The following is a 21,132-nucleotide window of genomic DNA, read 5'->3' on the forward strand; positions in this document are numbered from 1 at the left end:
ACACAAAACATAAATAAAGAAAAATCTAAGAAACCCAGCATAAGAAATTTCAGAAGTCAATGGGTAAGCTAAAACACACAGGATGGGAAACAAAGGAAACACAGGAAAACCAGAAAATGAGCAACAGAGTGACAGCATTAAATCCTTATGCATCAATACTCACCTTCAATGTAAACAGATTGAACTCTCCAATAAAAAGACACAGAGTGGCAAAATGGACTAAAGAACAAGATCCAACAATTTGCTGCCTCCAGGAAACACACCTCAGCTCCAAGGACAAACACAGGCTCAGAGTGAAGGGGTGGAAGACAATACTCCAAGCTAATAGCAAACAAAAGAAAGCAAGTGTCACTATACGTATATTAGACAAAACAGACAAGATAAGGCAGGTAAAGAGAGACATAGAGGGCCAATATATAATGATCAAAGGGACACTTCCTCAGGAAGAAATAACACTTATAAATATCTATGCATCCAATACAGGAGCACCGAAGTTCATAAAGCAAATATTAACAAACCTAAAAGGAGATATCAAAAATAACACAATAATAGTAGAGGACCTCAGCACCCCACTCACATCAATGGACAGATCATCCAGACAGAAAATCAACAAAGAAACAATGGAGCTAAACGAAAAGCTAAAACAGTTGGACATAATAGACATATATAGAACACTCCATCCAAAAACAGCAGAATACACATTCTTCTCAAGTGTGCATGGAACCTTCTCAAGGATAAACCATATGTTGGGAAACAAGGCAAGCCTCTACAAACTTAAAAAAATTGAAATAATAACAAGCATCTTCTCTGATCATAATGCTATAAAGCTAGAAATTAATCACAAGAAAAAAGCGGAGAAAGGCACAAGGATGTGGAGAGTAAACAATATGCTATTGAACAAGCAATGAATCATTGAAGAAATTAAAGAAGAAATCAAAAAATACCTGGAGACAAGTGAAAATGATAACATGCCATGTCAACTCACATGGGATGCAACAAAAGCTGTATTAAGAGGAAAATTCATCGCAATACAGGCACATCTTAACAAACAAGAAAAATCCCAAATCAGCAGTCTTAAACTACACCTAACTGAATTAGAGAAAGAAGAACAAACAAAGCCCAAAGTCAGCAGAAGGAGAGAAATAATAAAAATCAGAGCAGAAATAAATGCTATTGAAACAAAAAAAGCAGTAGAAAGGATCAATGAAACAAAGAGCTGATTCTTTGAGAAGATAAATAAAATTGACAAACCACTAGCCAGACTTACAAAGGAAAAAAGAAAGAAAGCTCAAATAAACAAAATCAAAAATGAAAGAGGAGAAACAACAACAGACTCCACAGAAATACAACGGATTATAAGACAATACTAGGAAAAACTATATGCCAGCAAAATGGATATCCTAGAGGAAATGGATAAATTCTTGGACTCCTACAATCTCCCAAAGCTTAGTCAAGAAGAAGCAGACAATTTTAACAGACCACAAGGAAAGAGATTGAAACAGCCATCAAAAGCATCCCAAAGAATAAAACCCCAGGACCAGATGGCTTTCCTGGGGAATTCTACCAAACTTTCAGAGAGGATTTAATACCTATCCTTTTCAAGCTATTCCAAAAAACTAGGGAGGATGGAACACTTCCTAACACATTCTACGAGGCCAACATCACGCTGATACCAAAGCCTGAAAATGACAGCATGAAAAAGGAGAACTACAGGCCAATATCGCTGATGAACATAGATGCAAAAATTCTCAGCAAAATTTTGGCAACCTGAATTCAGCAATTCATTCAAAGGATCATACATCATCATCAAGTGGGATTCATACCAGGGACACAGGGATGGTTCAACATTCGCAAATCAATCAACATGATACACCACATCAACAAACTGAGGCATAAAAACCACATGATCATCTCAATAGATGCAGAGAAGGCATTTGACAAGATCCAACAGCCATTTATGATACTCTGAACAAAATGGGGATAGAAGGGAACTACCTCAATGTAATAAAGGGCATATATGACAAACCCATAGCCAACATCATACTCAATGGGCAAAAACTGAGCCCCATCTCCCTGAAAACAGGAATGAGACAAGGATGCCCTCTATCACCACTCTTATTTAACATAGTACTGGAGATTTCAGCCAGAGCAATTAGGCAAGAAAAAGGAATAAAAGGAATCCAAATAGGGAGGGAAGAAGTGAAACTCTCCCTGTTTGCAGATGACATGATCTTATATATAGAAAACCCCAAAGAATCCATTGGAAAACTTTTAGAGGTAATCAACAACTACAGCAAAGTTGCAGGGTATAAAATCAATTTACATAAATCAGTAGCATTTCTATACTCTAAGAATGAACTAACAGAAAAAGAACTAAAGAATACAATACCATTCACAATGGCAACAAAAAGAATAAAATACCTCAGGGTGAATTTAACTAAGGAAGTGAAAGACTTATACAATGAAAATTACAAGGCTTTTCTGAAAGAAATGGATGAGGACACGAGAGATGGAAAGACATTCCATGTACATGGATTGGAAGAATAAACAGTTAAAATGTCCATTCTACCTAAAGCAATCTACAGATTCAACGCCATCCCAATCAGAATCCCAATGACCTTCTTTACAGAAAAAGAACAAGGAATCCGAAAATTCATATGGGGCAACAAAAGACCCCAAATTGCTACAGCAATACTGAGAAAAAAGAACACAGCTGGAGGCTTCACAATCCCTGACTTCAAAACATACTACAAAGCTACTGTAATCAAAACAGCATGCTACTGGTACAAAAACAAGTGCACAGATCAACGGAACAGAATTGAAAGCCCAGAAATAAAACCACACATCTATGGACAGCTAATCTTTGACAAAGGAGCTGAGGGCATACAATGGAGGAAAGAAAGTCTCTTCAACAAATGGTGCTGGGAAAACTGGAAAGCCACATGTAAAAGAATGAAAATTGACTATTCTTTCTCACCATTCACCAAAATAAACTCAAAATGGATCAAAGACCTAAAGGTGAGACCTGAAACCATGAGGCTTCTGGAAGAAAACGTAGGCAGTACACTCTTTGACATCAGTATTAAAAGGATCTTTTCGCACACCATGTCTTCTCAGACAAGGGAAACAATAGAAAGAATAAACAAATGGGACTTCATCAGATTAAGGAGCTTCTTCAAGGCAAAGGAAAACAGGATTTAAACAAAAAACAACCCACTAACTGGGAAAAATATTTGCAAGTAATACATCCAACAAAGGCTTAATATCCATAATATATAAAGTACTCACACAACTCAACAACAAAAAAATCAAACAACCCAATTAAAAAATGGGCAGGAGGCATGAACAGACATTTCTCCAAAGAAGATATACGGATGGCCAATAGGCACATGAAAAGATGTTCATCATCACTGTGCATCAGGGAAATGCAAATCAAAACTACACTAAGATACCACCTTACACCCATTAGAGCGACAAAAATAACTAAGACAAATAGTAACAAATGTTGGAGAGGTTGTGGAGAAAAAGGAACCCTCATACACTGCTGGTGGGAATGCAAACTGGTGCAGCCACTATGGAAAACAGTATGGAGATTCCTCAAAAAACTAAAAATAGAACTACCATATGATCCAGCCATCCCACTACTGGGTATTTATCCAAAGAGCTTGAAGTCAGCAATCCCAAAAGTCCTATGCACCCCAATGTTTATTGCAGCACTGTTTACAATAGCCAAGACGTGGAAGCAACCTAAGTGTCCAGCAACAGACGAATGGATAAAGAAGATGTGGTACATATATACAATGGAATACTACTCAGCTGCAAAACAGAACAAAATCATTCCATTTGCAATAACATGGATGGACCTTGAGAGAATTATGTTAAGTGAAATAAGCCAGCGAGAGAAAGATAATCTGTGTATGACTCCACTCATATGAGGAATTTAAAATTATGGACCAAGAACAGTTTAGTGGATACCAGGGGAAAGGTGGGGTGGGGGGTGGGCACAAAGGGTGAAGTGGTGCACCTACAACATGACTGACAAACATTAATGTACAATTGAAATTTCACAAGATTGTAACCTATCAATAACTCAATTTAAAAAAAAGAAAAAAAATTAAAAATAGAACTGCCATATGATCAGCTATCCCACTACTGGGTATCTATCCAAAGAGCTTGAAGTCAGCAATTCCAAAAGTCCCATGCACCCCAGTGTTCATTGCAGCATTATTTACAGTGGCCAAGATGTGGAAGCAACCTACATGCCCATCAACAGATGATTGGATAAAGAAGGTGTGGTATATATATATACAATGGAATACTACTCAGCCATAAAAAAGAACAAAATCGTCCCACTTGCAGCAACATGGATGGATCTTGAGGGAATTACATTAAGCAAAATAAGCCAGATAGAGAAGGACAATCTCTGTATGACTCCACTCATATGAAGAATTTAAACATGTGGACAAAGAGAACAGATTAGTGGCTACCAGGGGAAAGGTGGGGTGGGGGCTGTGCAGAAAGGGTGAAGGGGTGCACCTACAACACGACTGACAGACAATAATGTACAACAGAAATTTCACAAGATCGTAACCTATTGTTAACTGAATAAAAATTTTTTTAAAAAAGTATATTTAGTTTTGGAAGAAACTGCTAAACTGTATTCCAAAGTGGCTGTAGCATTGTGCATTGCTAGCAGCAATAAATAGTGTTCTCGTTCCACATCTATGCCAGCATTTGGTGTTGTCAGTGTTCTGAATTTTGGCCATTCTAGTAGATGTGTATTGGTATCTCGTTGTTTTCATCTACATTCCCCTGAAGAGAGGATGCACAGCATCTTTTCATGTGCTTAATTGACATCAGTATATCTTCTTTGCTGAGGTGTCTGTTAAGGTCTTTGGCCCATTTTTTAGTCAAGTTGCTTTTTTTTTTTTTTTTTAGTGTTTTAAGTGTTCTTTGTAATATATGGTTAACAGTCCTTTATCGGTTGCGTGTTCTGCAAACATTTTCTCTCATTCTGTGGCTTGTCTTCTCATTCTCTTGATAGTGTCTTATGCAGAGCAGAAGGTTTTCATTTGAAGGAAGTCCAGCTCCTCAATTATTTCGTGGATCATGCCTTTGCTGCTGTATGTAAAAAGTCACTGCTATACCCAAGATAGTCTAGGTTTTCTCCTACGTTATCTTCTAAGAGTTTTATAGTTTTGCATTTCAGATTTAGTTCTATGATCCCTTTAGAGTTATTTTTGTGAGGAGTGTAAGATCTGTGTCTAAGTTAACTTTTGGCAAATGGCTGTGCCGTTTGTTGAAAATTCTCTCATTTCTCCATTATATTGCCATTCTCCTTTGTCAAAGATCAGTTAACTATATTTATGCGGATCTATTTCTGGGCTCTCTATTCTGTTCCATTGATCTACTTGTCTATTCTTTTGCCAAACCACACTGTCTTGATTACTGTAGCTTCACAGTAAGTTGAAATCGGGTGGTGTCAGTCCTCCAACTCTGTTCTTCTCCTTCAGTGCTGTATTGCCTACTCAAGGTCTTTTGCGTCTCCATATAAACTTCAGAATCACTTTGTCAAGATCTACAAAAGAACTTGCTGGGATTTTTGTTGCGATTGTATTGAATCCACAGATCATATTGGGAAGAACTGACATTTTGCCAATGTTGAGTCTTCCTATCCATGAACATGGAATATCTCTCCATCTTTTTAGTTCTTTGATTTCATTCATCAGTTTTGTTGTTTTCCTCATATAGATATTGTATATATTTTGTTAGATTTATATCTAAGTATTTCACCTTTTGGATACTAATGTAAATGGTATTATGTTTTCAATTTCAAATTCCATTTGTTCATTGTTCCTTCCACTTATTACTTCTGGGAGTTTTTTGTCAATTCTTTTGGATTTTCTATGTAAATGATCACGTCATCGGCAAACAGAGTTTGATTTACTCCTTCCCAATCTGTATATCTTGTCTTGTCTTATTGCATTAGGCAGGACTTTCAGTATGATGCTGAAAAGGAATAGTGAGAGGGGATATTCTAGCTTTGTTGGTGATCTTAGTTTGAAAGCTTCTAGTTTCACATCATGAAGTATGATGTTAGCTGTAGGGTTTTTCTAGATATTCTTAATCAATTTGAGTAAGTTTCCCTCTGTGTCTAGTTTGCTGAGAATTTTGATCATGAATGGGTGTTGGATTTTGTCCAATGCTTTTTCCGCACCTGTTGATCATGTGATTTTCCTTCTTCAGCCTGTTGATGTGATGGATTACATTAATTGATTTTTGAATTTTGAGTCAGCCTTGCATCGCTGGGCTAAATCCCACTTGGTTGTGGTGTATAATTCTTTATATATATTTTTGGAATCAGCTGCTTTTTGTTTCATTTTGGGTTTTAGAAGAAGTCAATGTAGTTTACATTCAGATATATATTTATCATCTCCTACATAGATTGTGTAATGACTATGGATTCTTTCTCTTTTAACTTTATAAAAGGTTCTCTATAAGAAGAGACTGCTTTAGGATTGAACTATAATTTTGTTTAGTCTTTATACAAATGTAGGTATTTATCAACTTTATATCATATTAATTTTCAGTCCCCAAAGCCACTTAAGAATATCAGAAGATATAAAAACATTTATATTTCAAGATCATTAGTATTATTATTAATAGTCATTAAATATTAATCACATCATTAAGCTTTACTCAGAAAGTTATAGGGTATCAATTTTTGTAGGTCTACCTAATTTCATCATTTTTTCTAAATCTTCATAAGAAGCAACCTTAGAAGGCTCTACTGATCTAAATTATGACACATCTTAACTGTAAACCAATTGTTCTGTTCTTTGAGTGATCTGCCACAGTAAACATTTTACCTTTGTCACGGAGAACTGTTAACTGTGTAGTAAGTAGAAATTTATCTCCTGAGTGGAAGATGATGCTCAAAGGAAGAATTATTGACTTAAAAGTGTTTAATTTTATGTTTCTTGGGTTGAACTAGATAAATTACATTCTGAAATTGGTTGAGGTTATATCTTCTTCTTTTTTAAAATTTTTTGTGATGAGGAAGACGGGAAATGAGCTAACATCTGTTGCCAATCTTCCTCTTTTTTTCCTTTAGGAAGATTGTCCCTGAGCTAACATCTGTGCCAATCATCCTCTATTTTACATGTGGGATGCCATCACAGCATGGCTTGATGAGCAGTGTGTGGGTCTATGCCCAGGATCCAAACCTGCCAACCTCGGGCTGCTGATGTGGAATGCTGAACTTAACCACTGTACCACCAGGCTGGCCCCAAAGTTATATCTTCTTAACTTTTGTACTGACATAGTAATAAATTCATTCATGCCTTTATTCCTGTCTAGGAATACGCTTATCGTCAACAGCATCTTCTTTAATTAGAAAGAGAACAAGAATCATTCAAACATGTTAGAGTTGTAGAGTTTGAGCATTTTTAGCTCCACATTCACCTGGTAAGAGTGTTACTTAGGCACAATCTACAGTCTCAGTGAGTTTTGGGGTTGCTTTTTGAAGCAAAAAAAGAGTAAAAGAAAGGGAAAGCAGCGGGAAAACATAACCAGGATATCGCATTAAGATCAGGAGATTTTGTTTTCATGTTTGTACTCATCCGCAAACAATAAAATACGGAAACTTCTCCATTCAAACCAGTAGAGCTTTGAGATGAGATATTATAATTCATAGCGATGGCTACGTCTTCCATATATCACTGAAGCGAGAGTCCTAATGGAAGAAGCCTCCCCTTGGAGCCATCTCTTCCCGTTTCTCAATTACTGTGAGGCTGACCCATCAAGGGAAGATGTTCATAGGAGTTTTTTATGTCAGAATAGTTTTGAAGCTGAAAGAATTTTCTATTTTGGGAGATTGTCTTCTTCACCTTATGCTTTTTCCCCTTAGTACTTCTCTTAGACAAGGGTTCCTGCCCTGGAGTGGGGTTTATTACCTGGAAGAACTTCTGAGAGCATAAGATTTTCTCATCTGTGGGGCCACAGAGAATCAAATCCTGGCTCAGGAACTGAAGTTTATTGGTGGAAAGCCTTCTTCCTAACCCAGCACACATATAAAACTTATGGTCGCTTTGTCCGGTCAGATGGTGGACTGGCTAGGGGATGGGGTGGCATTCTAGCATACGGAAATGTGACCACGTTTTGGCTCACATGGTATTTCTCCACCTGAAGATCTGACTCGTTGCCATTTTCTTTGGAGGAAAAGAAACATCCTTCAAATCAAAATTATGTGCATCCTTACAACTCTGGCCATCTTGCAACTCCTCAGTCCACTTTACCGTGGAGGACACTTCCTTGATTTGTGTGAAGTTGTAACTCCCTTAATACTTTCTAGTTAGATTTTAATGGAATTAATAACTCAATTCAGTTTTCAGCAAAGAAGCTGACTCATCAATCAGAGATTCTAGAAGCATTTATACTGTAGCAGGGAAAAAGAGCAGTCTCTCCCTGATTGCTCTGAGCTTTGGAGCCCATGCTAATTCATACTCAACTGACTGGCTGATTCTCCCTGATAAACCTGAATAAATTCCATCATTAATGCCTGCGTTCTCGATGTTTTACCTTATAATGGGCTCTGTCAGTCTTCATAAGCAAAAGATGACGTCATTTCTAAAACTAAGAGTTGGGTTAGTTCTCAGAGAGAAAAATCTCACTTTACAGTGACAAAAATTGTCTTACGGGGGACTGTAGGATTTGGCACTGAGACAGACTACTCCGTCAAAGCATGTCCAAGTCACAAGGCCCACTGATTGTCAAAGATATTAGTTAAAGAAGAAAGACACGCAGTGTGTTTAAGATTTAAGAAAACCATCAGCATACTTCTTTCCACAGTGGTAGTAGGAAGAGGAGTCTTTAATTGTTCTTCTCAACACTATCAAGATACAGAGATTTCATAAAGTCAAATACAATGTTTTTTGTTAAGAAAGGCAGAAGAAGCTTTACTGGCTTACATAAATCACAGATCTTACTGATTTACACCATCAGCCGAACAATGTTTCAAACCATTTGAAACAACTGTAAGACAAAAGGTCTTTTATGTCTCTGAAAAGTAAAATACGTACTGTTATAGCAGCAGGAAAAAAATTTCTTGTCTTTGTAAAAGTACAGTGTTCGTTGGTTAGTGACCAATGGCTTCCTATACAGAGATGCTAGGAAATAAGTTAACTTTGTGACTTGTTTTTCTTTTAAAGTATAATCTAGCTGAACTATAATCCTCTTTTTCTTTTTAATATTTACTTTCAGGGGTTTTGTTCTTTTTTCTTTCTTTCTGCTTTTTCTCCTCCAAATCCCCCCAGTAGATAGTTGTATATTTTTTAGTTGTGGGTCCTTCTAGTTGCGGCATGTGGGACGCCGCCTCACCGTGCCATGTCCGTGCCCTGGATCCGAAGTGGCGAAACCCTGAGCCGTGGAGGCAGAGAGCTCGAACTTAATCACTCCGCCACGGCGCCGGCCCCTATAATGTGCTTTTAAACTGTATAGAAGTGACTCATCATGCTCAAAGAGGAACTTAGATTTCCAGCCTTAATGTTTCTTGAGTTAACAGGGAAACGGTCTGAGATCTACACAGAAATCAATTTGTAAAGATAATCATTTATGAGTACTATTGTCAGGTATTTTGCAGAATGTCCTTCAGTTTGTGCTTGTTTGATGTTTTTCTCATGATCAGACAGGGGTTGTTGAGAGGAAGACTACAGAGGCCAAGTGCCACTGTCCACACATCAGATCAAGGGTACAGCAGTGCCCCGTTATGTGCAGGGAATACATTCCAAAACCCCCCTGAATGGGGATGCCTGAAACCGGGGATACTACCAAACCCCACATATACTATGTGTTTTCCTGTACATTCATTCCTATGATGAAGTGTAATTTATAAATTAGGCACAGTAAGAGATTAACAACTACTAACGAAACAGAACAATTATAACAACTGTCAACTTAGAAAAAAGAGACAACTGCAAAACAAAATGAGAGCATTTATTTGGGGTCTTAGAATTGCAATCGGGGGCCAGCCCAGTGGCACAGTGGTTAAGTTCGCACATTCTGCTTCTCGGCAGCCCGGGGTTCACCAGTTCGGATCCTGGGTGTGGACATGGCATCGCTAGGCAAGCCATGCTGTGGTAGGCATCCCATGTATAAAGTAGAGGGAGGTGGGCATGGATGTTAGCTCAGGGCCAGTCTTCCTCAGCAAAAAGAGGAGGATTGGCAGTAGTTAGCTCAGGGCTAATCTTCCTCAAAAAAAAAAAAAAGAAAAAGAAAAGAATTGCCACCAGGGAATACAGGTTCCAGCAGCCACAAAAGTGTCCCCCTCAGGGGCCGGCTCTGTGGTCAAGTGGTTAAGTTCGCACACTCCACTGCGGTGGACCAGGGTTCGGATCCTGGGCACGGACATGGCACCGCTCGTCAGGCCACGTTGAGGCAGCATCCCACATCCCACAACTAGAAGGACATGCAACTAGGATATACAACTGTGTACAGGGCGGGGTTTGGGGAGATAAAGCAGAAAAAAAAGAAAAGATTGGCAACAGTTGTTAGCCCAGGTGACGATCTTTACAAAAAACAAAAAAGTGTCCCCCTCAGGAATAAAGGTCATGAGTTTTTATTAGCAAAAAAGCAGAGCCCAGATCAATTATCTCAGTTCTTTGTTAGGGAGGGTAAATTTATGTCACAGTTGATTGGCTTACTCAGGGATATCTTGTTGCTACCCAAAATAGTCTATCTTTTTGCACAGTCCTTCAGAAAATCCTTTCTCACCAAATAACTCTCTTTTGGCCACTGAGCAAGATCAGCACAGTTTCGTATCTTTTAAACAAGATGGAGTCCAGGGTACAAAATGGAGTCACTGTTGTCAACTTGTTTCACACCAAGATAGTGTAATAAAAGTTACGTGCATGTGGTCTCTCTCTCTCTTCAAAATATCTTCTTGGAGCGTCCTCACCCATCTTCTGTGATGATGTGAGACGGTACAATGCCTGCGTGATGAGATGAAGGGAGGGGAATGACGTAGGCATTGTGATGCAGCGTTAGGCTACTGTTGACCTTCTGAGGACACGTCGGAGGAGGATCTTCCGATTCTCAGTCGCAGTTGACTGTGGGACTGAAACTCTGGAAATCGAAACTGGCTGAGGCGGGACTACCGTACGTGGTGTCCACACGATTGATCACTGGTGATGTTAACCTAAGGCAGTGCTTGCCTTGTTTCTCCATTGTAAACGTTCCTCCCCGCCCCACGTTCTGTCCTGTACAATTTGGTAGTGAGTAAGCACAGGTGCCTGACTTTTGACTCCTTTATAGTTTTCAGTATTTTCTAAATTTTCTACAATAAACATATATTACCTTAGAAAACAGCCATAAACTCCCAATTTTAAATCCTACCTATTCTTCAAGTCTCATCTGAAATGCCACTTCTCTTAAGTCCGCCCCACCCCTCCCCCAGACTGGATGTGGTTTCACCCACCCTCCTGCGATACTGTCCCTGTGGCACATTTTTTCCGCTGTTTCACCCTCACGCTGAAAGGCTGTTTAGCCCCACTCGTTTCTACCTCCACCTTCTATCAGAAGGGGTTACAGGAGGGGCTGCTCTCCTCCGCCTCCTGCAGGGCCTCGTCTACAGAGGACATGGTCCTCTACACTCCTAACATCTGTCTCTTTCTGTTCTGCCCCAGAATCGTTGAGGATGCCCGGTATTCCAGCAGGACGAACAGTGAAGAAGTTACTTTGGAGAGTATTCCTTAGACCAGTCTGGAGCTTCCTGCTGACGTGTTGAGGAAGGCATGCAGAAAGCATAATCAGTAGTGTAGGGAGAGCACCACCTACCCACGATGGCATTCCTGGGCATGGGGGAGGGAGCATCCTTGAGCCCACTGAGGTTTGTGGTGACCGAAAAGTATGTGTGTCACATTTAATTCACGTAAAAGAACAATCTTCTACTCTTTCATAGCCTGTTGTTTGTTTGGGTTATTTTTTTTCTTTTGCTGAGGAAGATTTGCCCTGAGATAATATCCACTGACAATCTTCCCCTTTTTGTATTTGAGCTGCCGCCACAGCATGACCACTGACAGAGAAGTCGTGTAGGTCTGCACTGGGAACTGTACCTGGGCCGCCAAAGGGAAGCATGCCAAACTTAACCACTAGGCTACGGGGGCTGGCTTGCCTTTTGTTTCTTTTAGCTCTCAAGTTTCTTCTGTCTCAGTCCTGACTAGGCAGAGCCAAAGACCACCAGCCTCTAGTTAGTACCCTTAGTAAAGAGCTTCTTCCCAAGAAATGTTATTTATTTAGGTGCTATCTGAATCTGAGGCAGGATTCTCAGTAAAGTAGCAATTTAGAACATTCAATGATAAATCAGAAGGGGAATGGAGATATAAATAATATGAATCATAATCCATATAAAGGCAAAAAAGCTCTAGTTGCCATGTTTACATCTTAATAATTGTCCTGTTCTTTTTCTATACTCGTAAATATGTCTCGCAATGTTATTTGTAAATACCTTCTTGAAGACTTCTAGAGTCCAGAAGTTTAATCTTATGGCCCCTGGAATGTGACCATCAGTTTTTAAGCCCCACTAACTAATTACATGAAACAACCTCCTAGGCTATAATGCGCAATATATGACTCTGAATTTTCATTGTTAGGAAGGAGGGTTTTAAGTGACTTTGTCACGATCTTCTCTCTTTGCTTGAACTACTGCCAACAGCTGTCAGTGACTCGAGCAGATTACTTTTGCCTTAAAGTGCTGTGGCCGAGAGCCTGTGCTTGCAGACGTTCTTTCACTTGCCTCACAGAGATGTTGAGAGGATTAAATGATTGCCCTAAAACAGGTGCCCTGGGAGCCTCAGGTCCTTCCCCAACAGTTCTTTTCCTTGCTGGACTAGAAAGCTCTGTCAGTTCCACGTGTTGCTGTGGCAGAAGGTTTGTGTTGGGTAGAAGGTGCCCCTTTCCCACCACTTATTTGTTTGTAAAACCAATATTCCTTTTTAAGTGATATTTATGCAACAAAACACCTTGTTTAATGGCATAGATGCAGGTTCAAGATAACATCTGAAAGGACACATGTCAAGGTCATCACTAAGGTTACTGTGGGGAGGAGGATGATGGTAGTGACAGTAGTCAAAGCGTTGAAAGGAGACTGTTTATCTGTAGCGTTAATATCTGTAATGAACTGTACTGATTGGGAATGTTGCAATATTTAACCCTTAACAGAAGTTGTTTATACTTAGAGCTCTCTTTTCACTCCTGATATTGTTTATTGGTATGGAAACTATTTGTCATAGTAATGCTATTTAAAGGGAAAAGAATAAAAACCCAAAAGGGTTCTAATAAGACCCCAGAGGAACTATCTTCAACTGATATTCCTTAGCATATATTAGGGTCTCACCCTGAAAACCTTCAAATACAGGCGTGCCCCTTTTCTGAGGGGAACACATTCCAAGACCCCAGTAGATGCCTGAAACCGTGGCTGGTACTGACCCTATATGTATTATGTTTTTTCCTCTCCATAGATACTTATGATAAAGTTTAATTTATAAATTAGGCACAGTAAGAGATGAACAACAATAACTAATAATAAAATAGAACAATTATAACAAATACTGTAATAAAAAGAACCACAGATCTCAGCAACCTCAGCATACAATTTTTTCTCTTTTCCTATTAAGTTGAGAACTTCACCTTTTCACTTAAAGGAAGCACATTACAGCTTCTCTTTGGCATATCTGAATGTGCAGCATCATGACTCTTGCATATTGGGGCCGTTATTAGGTAAAAGCTCTGTGATACTGCAACGGTTGGTGTGATTACCAAGATGGCGACTAAGTGACAGAAAGTTATTACAGTGTGGATACCCTGGACAAAGAGATGATTCATGTTCCAGGTGGGACGGAGCAGGATGGCACAAGATTTCATTACACAACTCAGAACAGCAGGCAATTTAAAACTTATCAATTCTTTATTTCTGGACTTTTCCATTTAATATTTTCAGACCATGGTTGACTATAACTCAAACTGATGAAAGTGAAACCATGGATAAGGGTCGACTACTGTAACTGGTTATATTTTCAGGAGAGTCACCCTAACTCTTTGCCACCCAAGTGTTTGTGGAAGAAAGCCTGCAGCTGCTTCCAAGCATCCACCTGGGCCATGGCATGAGCCCTGGGCTCCCCTCCCCAGATGACAGGACGGCCCACCAAGGTGTGCATGGAAGCCGGGCACATGGGGAAGTAAGGAGGCTCTATGTAGTGCCCCGCCCCTGGGTAACAGATGATCTGCGGCCTCTCCTTACCATGCGCCTGTAAGCGTTTAGAGGCCTCACTGGCATAGAATTCACTCTTCCAGTTGTGGTCATCCTGACCTACAAGGAACAGGAAGGCACTCTCAGCCCTTTCCACAGGAATGAAGCTCTTCTGGTCGGGTCCTTCCAAAGGGCTGTTGAGGACATCCAAAATGTCTGCAAAGCCCTCACTGGTCACTTTGAGTCGCGTTGGGTCGATGCCTACAGGGGGCAGAGTCTCCCCCTTGTAGTGCAAGGCTCCTCCAACATTGGCCACAGAGCCATTGATTATGACGGTGGCAGTGATGCCCTTCAGGAATGAGGCCATGGAGAGGCAGAGATCGCCCCCTTTGGAAATGCCAAGCAGCCCAACTCCTGGACCCTTTACCTGAGAAAAGGACAGAGGAAAAGGGAGAATGAGTCCATGATCAGGGCAGTGTGAGGAGTAGTGCCTGGAATTAGAGGTCACGTGGAACTGAGCCTGAATCTGGGCTCTACCATTTACAAAGTTTGCAACCTTGGGATATTTACTCATCCTTCCTGTCTTCCTTTCCACAATTTCTCCATCACCGTTCCTGGTGAATTCAACAACCATGTGGAAGATCCACTAAATACTTTGGCCTCTCAGTTCCTTGACCCCTAATCATCTTTTTATCTAGCCCACCTCAGCCACCCACTCCCATTGGCATAACCTAAACCAAGTGATCATCTCCAGAATCTCAGCTTAAGCATTCTACTCTCTGATCACCATTTTAAGTAATTCCAGATCAGCCATGCTAGACTGCCTATCAACACCTCCTTGAAACTTTGACTACCACTATTTCCACTATCAATACCTCTATCATGTTCTCACTTCCCACCTCATCCAGCTTAGATGTCAAGCCTCATTGTTATTAGCACTCCCTTGCAAGCACTCTAAACTCCTTGAATACCTCTCTTCCTTTGGTCATACTAGCCTGGAAGAGTGCTAGCCCTGGTGAAATCCACGTGATCATTTCCTCTAGGCCTGCACTGGTGCAAATGAACATTGCTGGAGCAAAAAATACACATTTGTGCCGACAGCTCTTACTTTCATTTCATGATGACAAATTTCAAATCAGCATCCATATGGCCCAGGGACCCAACCACACTTCACTGTTATGTTTGCTCTCCGTGTCTCCAAAAGACCATTCCACACCTTCTCCCACCTCCTGAAGCCCCTTCAGCTCTGTTCACCCTCACTTTCAGCTCTCCATCCTCCATGGAGAAGACAGAAGCTATCCTGGAGGAACTCCTCCTCCTTTCCCCTGCCAGCTCTACTGAGCTCCACATGAATCAAGTTCTCTGCCTTCCCTCCTGGTTCCAAAGGAGTCCCTCTGTTCTCATCAAAGGCCACTCCTCTGCTCGGCTTGGGATCCCATCCACTCGGATTCTCCAGGACCTTGCTCCTGCAAATGCTCCCTCTCTCTCTCTCCCTCTCTCCCCTTCATAACTTTCTTCTCTACCGGCTCATTCCCATCCGTGCACTTCCGGGTCTCGTACCTCTTCCATTTTCATAACAGTCCCTGGACCCCACATCCACTCTGCCCTAGTTTTCTACTCTCTTCACAGTAGAGTTTGTGGGAGAAATTGTCTGCAGCTCTTCTCTTTCTTGTCTTCCTTTCTCTACTTAATCCCCTCCAAGGTAATCTGGGTTTGCAACATGCAGCAAGGACTGCTCTTGTCACATTTATCAAAATCTTGTATTACCAATGGCCATTTAATTAACCTCTCAACAGCAGTCTTTCTTTTCTCGTGGCTTCTACAATAGCATCCTTAACTGTATTCAACCACCTATTCCTCATAAAAGTACTAGGAATTAAGTGATATTATTATCCGAATTGTTCCCATTTCAAACAGGCCCCAAGGTCACAGAGCTAGTAATTGGTGAAATCAGAACTCAAATTTAACTTTTGTCTATCTACATCTTATGCTGGCCCCACGACGCCCTGTCACCTTTTCTAAGAGCTCCAAAGCTTCCAGACACCGTCAGCTCTGACTGAAGTGGAAAATAGGCAGGGCTTTTCTTCTGATCCTCTGCTACCCTGAGCCTAGAACCCTCAAAACATCTCCTAGTTCCCAGGTTCTGTGGCCACCAGGTGCTTTCTTTAAAACTTACTACTGTTCTCTCAGAGGGGGCACCGGGAAGAGAGGGTTGTTCACACACACACTTGAACCGGGTACTCTAACACACTTCCTAGAGAAGTTCCAACCTGAGGGTGACTAAGCAGGCAGTTCACAGCTTCCTCAAAGTACTCCAGGTGGAGGCTCTCCATGCTCTTGGGGAGGTCGTCATAGTTGTAATAGGCCAGAGCCATCACAGCAAAACCCTTCCCAGCCAGCAGACTAGCTCGATATTCCAGAAGGCCACCTCCAGCTCCAAAAACGTCCACAATCCCAGGAAAGGGCCCAGGTTCTGTGGAAGAAACAAAACACAAAAACGAACTTTTTCTGAAACTCTTTGCAGTGGTATCAAAAGCCATCTGTTGCCCACCTGGTGATGTCAAAGTTTTCTGTTGACAATCAGAAATGCTGGAAGACCTCTGGACTTCGAAGGTCCAGACAGCGGCAGAGGCTGAATCCATGTTCCCCTCTACACCCTGAGCCTCAGAGCCCCACACTTCTTTACAAGGAACATGTATTACTTTCTGATTAAAAGTAATTTACATACAGACAACGAAAACAGCTAATCATTGTCCCCCCTCCCAAAGTGAGAATGCCAAATGCCAGGAGGATGTGGAGCAACTGGAACCCTCATACACTGCTGGTGGGAATGCAAAATGATACAGCCACTTTGGGAAAGACTTGGCCATTTCTGATATAGTGAAACATATACTTACCATAGGCCCCAGCAGCCTCACTGCCAGGTATCCATCCAAGACAAGCGAAAACTAGTGTTCACAAACAAGGTGTATGCAAGTGTTTGTAGTGACTTTACTCATCATCTCCAAGGACTTGAAACCCAAATGTCCTTCAAATGGTGAATAAATCAACAAACTGTACATCCATATAAGGGGGTCCCACTAAGAAGCAAGAAGGAACTATTGATACTTGGAGCAACAGGAATGAATCTCAAAGACATTAAGCTAGACTCAAAAGGCTACATATTCTGTATGACTCTACCTATTGGCTATTTTCACCATTTACATCAAAGTTTGTATTTAACATGCCACACTTAAAGAATAACACTAAAGCAAACCCTTTCGACCCAACACTTTCAGAAGTCACCCAGTACTAACCCCCGAAGCCCCCTGAGTCCCTGGGCCCCTTCCCTCCCTGTCCCCTCTCCTGGATTTCATCATTCTCCTGATTTCCTTCACAGGATTACCACTTCTATGTGTACCTTAGTATTTTGCTTATTTTGCCTATTTTTTGAATTTTATCTAACTGGAATGATGTTGAACGTGTTCTTCTGGGATTTGTTTCATTTCACACTGTTTTGAGAATCGTCCATGGTGACTTGCAGCTGCCGTTCAGTCACCTGTGCCGTAAACGTACCTCCGTGGAGTCATCAGTTCTGCTGTTGATGGACATTCAGGCTGTTTGCAGTTGGTTTTGCTCTTACACACAATACCTCTTGGTGCACATGTGCCAGGAGCAGAATGACCTAGTCAAGTTTCTAGACCAAAACAAATTGTTTCCAGGAGGAGATGAATGACTATATTCCCTTTAGCAGTGTATGCGAGTTCCTTTTGCTCCACATACTTGTCAGCAATTGGTAACGTTAGACTTCTAAATTTTGGCAAATTTTGACGGTGTAAAATGTACTGAGTGGTTTTATTTTCCATTTCCCTAATTTCTAATGAGAATAACAATTCTTTCATTGGCCACTGGCTTTTTTTTTTTTTTAAGATTTTATTTTTTCGTCTTCTCCCCAAAGCCCCCCGGTATATAGCTGTATATTTTTAGTTGTGGGTCCTCCTAGTTGTGGCATGTGGGATGCCGCCTATGCATGGCCTGATAAGCAGTGCCAGGGCGGCACCCAGGATCCCAACCGGCGAAACCCTGGGCCACCACAGAGAAACACCCGAACTTAACCACTCAGCCACAGGGCAGCGGGCCACTTGCTTTTTATGTAACGGTAAAATTATCCAGGAACTTCAGATTTCCAGTTGATAGAAAGAAGCCGTCCTCACTCATGCTGGTTTTCTTAAATACTCTTACATGTGGGAGTTAGAAGTAAAGTCGAAAAACAGAGAAAATTAAAGAACAATTAAAAACTTAAAACTACCCAAAAAAGTTTTTTGAAAAAATTACAGCCGTCTTTTCCCTTTCCTTCCCATGTTTTCTTCTTAAAATTACAACTGTCTTTTCCCTTCCCTTAGGATGTTTTCTTTTTTTATGTGTGAGGCAGATTGCCCCTGAGATGACATCTGTGTGCCGATCATACTCTATTTTGTATTTGGGATGCCGCCACATCATGGTTTGATGAGCCGTGTGTAGGTCCACCCTGGATCCGAACTCGGGAACCCCGGGCCGCCCCGCAGAGTGGATCCACTTAACCACTAGGTCACCGACCTGATCCCCTAGGATTCTTTTTAACCGGCCTCTCTGTTTTGGATCAGCAGACCATCTCCTCAGCCAGCCTACATTTCACTCCTGTGGCCTTGACCGTGTAAGGCCCCGGGGACCTCCAGAATGTTGGAGCCACCTCCTTCCTCTCGGTAGAAGCCAAGGAAACAGGAGAAAGACTGGCTGATAGAATAGGGAAGCGGGGGGCTCACCTGGCGGCAGGAAGAGCGTGGCGCGCACCCGGCCCGCGCGCACCGGCTCCCGCCGCACCCCGGAGCCCAGGAAGGCGCGCTCGTGCACCGCCCGGCCCAGCAGCCGCCCGGCCTCGGGCTCGTGGCCGTCGAGCACCTCCAGCTGCACGGCGAACGGCGTCTGCACGTCCCGCTTCACCAGCCGCAGCAGGGGCTTCTCGGGCTCCAGGGCCCAGAGGAGCCCCATGGGCTCGAGCCCCGCGAAGCTGCCGCCCAGCGCGGGCGCGCGCTCCAGGTCCAGCTGGCCCGTGGCGTCGGCGCGGTAGCGCGCGTGGGCTCGGAAGAGCGCGCCCTTCTCGTCGCGCAGGGACGCGCGCAGCGTGACCGGCTGCCCCGGGGCCAGGCCGCGCACGGCGATGCGCACGGGCTCGTCCCAGAGGCAGCGGCCCGCGGGCTCAACGGTCACCGTCGCCGCCATGCGGATCTGCGCCGGAAAGGGGCGGCCTGGCTCGGCGGAGTCACGGGTTGGCGGGGCGGCTCTCCACCCCGCTGGGAAGCAGGCGCAGTTGGAACCTTTGTCCTTACTCCGTTTGGGCCGGCAGGGGACACTCTCTAAGCTGCTCCGTGAGATCGCCTAGAGTGGGGGCCAATCCCCTCGCGACTGAGTGGGAGGAAGTGTCTGCCAAGATCAGAGTTAATTACTAATCCTGCAATCCAATGTGCAAGAGGGTCAAAACAGAGGTACAGCGACTGCTGAGAGCTAATGGGTTCGGAAAAATACTGGCAGTTCCAAGAAGCGAGTTATAGAAATCATCCCAGGTAGTTGTAATTCGGGTGATCAGTGGAAAAACGTAGTCCTAATCCCTCCCTTACCACTCAGTCCTTTAACAAGCCTTTTTCTGAGAGCCCAGGGTCCCTAGAATGTCTTCCAAGCAAGTACAGGTTTCTCCCGCTACCGGGAGTGTCGCTTGAGGGCCACTTACCTTGTAGGAAAGATCTACATTAGTACCTGCTTTCGCTAAGGCAGTGGAATCCGAAGAGGACTTTTGCCTTTACGAAAAAAGGCACCAAGTGAAAATAGCGTCCAGCGTTTGTCTTCCAGTGAGCCCGTACAGACTCTGAGGAGTCGACCATCTGTCCTATTTCAAGCCTTCCTCAAAAGTCACAGCAGAAGATGAACCTCCACCGACCTGCGACAGCAAAGCAGGCAGACACAGAAGAGGGTGTAGACGTTAGGGACCTGCCTGCCCTGATGGATTCAGACAGTGATGGGACGTTAGTAGATGACCCTCTTCCTCTCTCCTACACCCCTGCCCCTCCCACCAGCCCACCTTGGGACACCTCGGCCCAACATGCCCTCTGCGTCACCACCACCTCTCAGCCTTGCAGTGTGCTATCTTCTCGATGCCAGTGAGTCTACACTGCTTGATTTCCACCGTATATAGGCTGTGTCCTTATCATGTCATTTCTGCTCTTACTCTACGTTAGTGTTATTTGGTATGATTTGGTAGATTATTTTTTGGGGTGTGGAAATGCTCAAAAGTTATTCCCATATGAATTAATGGTAATTAGTTCTTTGCTTTACACCATTTTGGCTTAGGAAAGGTTTCACAGGAACGCTCTACTTCTGGATAGTGGGGGGAACCTGTAGATGTTTATGGGAGACCTAGCGGGTTCCAGTTTGACCCTGCTCCTTAACAGTACACTGCCTCTCAGTTATAATTCAATATGGAAAGGCTGAGCTTCAGAAATGATTGCTTCTGGGACACCTCTGAGCAGTAGGCTGTTGAGATCGGAAATGTACTGGGATTGGAAAATGGGACTTGTGGCTGGATGTTTTAATTATTTCAGAGGTTGATTCTAGAGAAGGTGTAACCTTACTGACTGCCATCCTAATAATGGTGACACATGGAATATGTATGACTGATAGGCAGTCACCCTCTGAATTTATGAAAGTCCAATGAAGCAGCTTGTCTGACAACCAATCTCAGCCTAGCTGGGGTGCAAAAAACTATCCAAGGAAGAAAAGTTGTATGTTCCAGGTGGTAACTGGAGTTCCTGTGGTTTCCCTTACTGTCCCCTAGGAATCTTATCCAGGATAAGCACAGCTACAAATAAAGACAATTGAGC

General features: G+C 42.5%; 1 protein-coding gene across 1 annotated transcript; it reads right to left on the reverse strand.

Moving 5' to 3' along the window:
* Positions 1-13,941: 13,941 nt before the first annotated feature.
* LOC111770338 (acyl-coenzyme A thioesterase 1-like) lies at positions 13,942-21,132 on the reverse strand. Its single transcript, XM_070250094.1, has 3 exons — positions 19,024-21,132; positions 16,513-16,715; positions 13,942-14,669 (listed from the first exon to the last, which is right to left on the reverse strand). The coding sequence occupies exons 1-3, from the start codon at positions 19,478-19,480 to the stop codon at positions 14,079-14,081; spliced, it is 1,251 nt and encodes a 416-aa protein (XP_070106195.1). The 5' UTR covers positions 19,481-21,132; the 3' UTR covers positions 13,942-14,078.

This window comes from Equus caballus, chromosome 24, assembly GCF_041296265.1.
Source record: "Equus caballus isolate H_3958 breed thoroughbred chromosome 24, TB-T2T, whole genome shotgun sequence".
Lineage (NCBI taxonomy): Eukaryota > Metazoa > Chordata > Mammalia > Perissodactyla > Equidae > Equus > Equus caballus.

Bases quoted from the DNA above. Each gene is read 5' to 3' on its own strand.
- LOC111770338 (XM_070250094.1), bottom strand. From the start codon at position 19,480: ATGGCGGCGACGGTGACCGTTGAGCCCGCGGGCCGCTGCCTCTGGGAC. The intron at 16,716-19,023 runs GTGAGCCCCCCG...TTTCTTCCACAG, and splicing joins CACGCTCTTCCTGCCGCCAG to AACCTGGGCCCTTTCCTGGG. The intron at 14,670-16,512 runs GTTGGAACTTCT...TCCTTTTCTCAG, and splicing joins GCCTGCTTAGTCACCCTCAG to GTAAAGGGTCCAGGAGTTGG.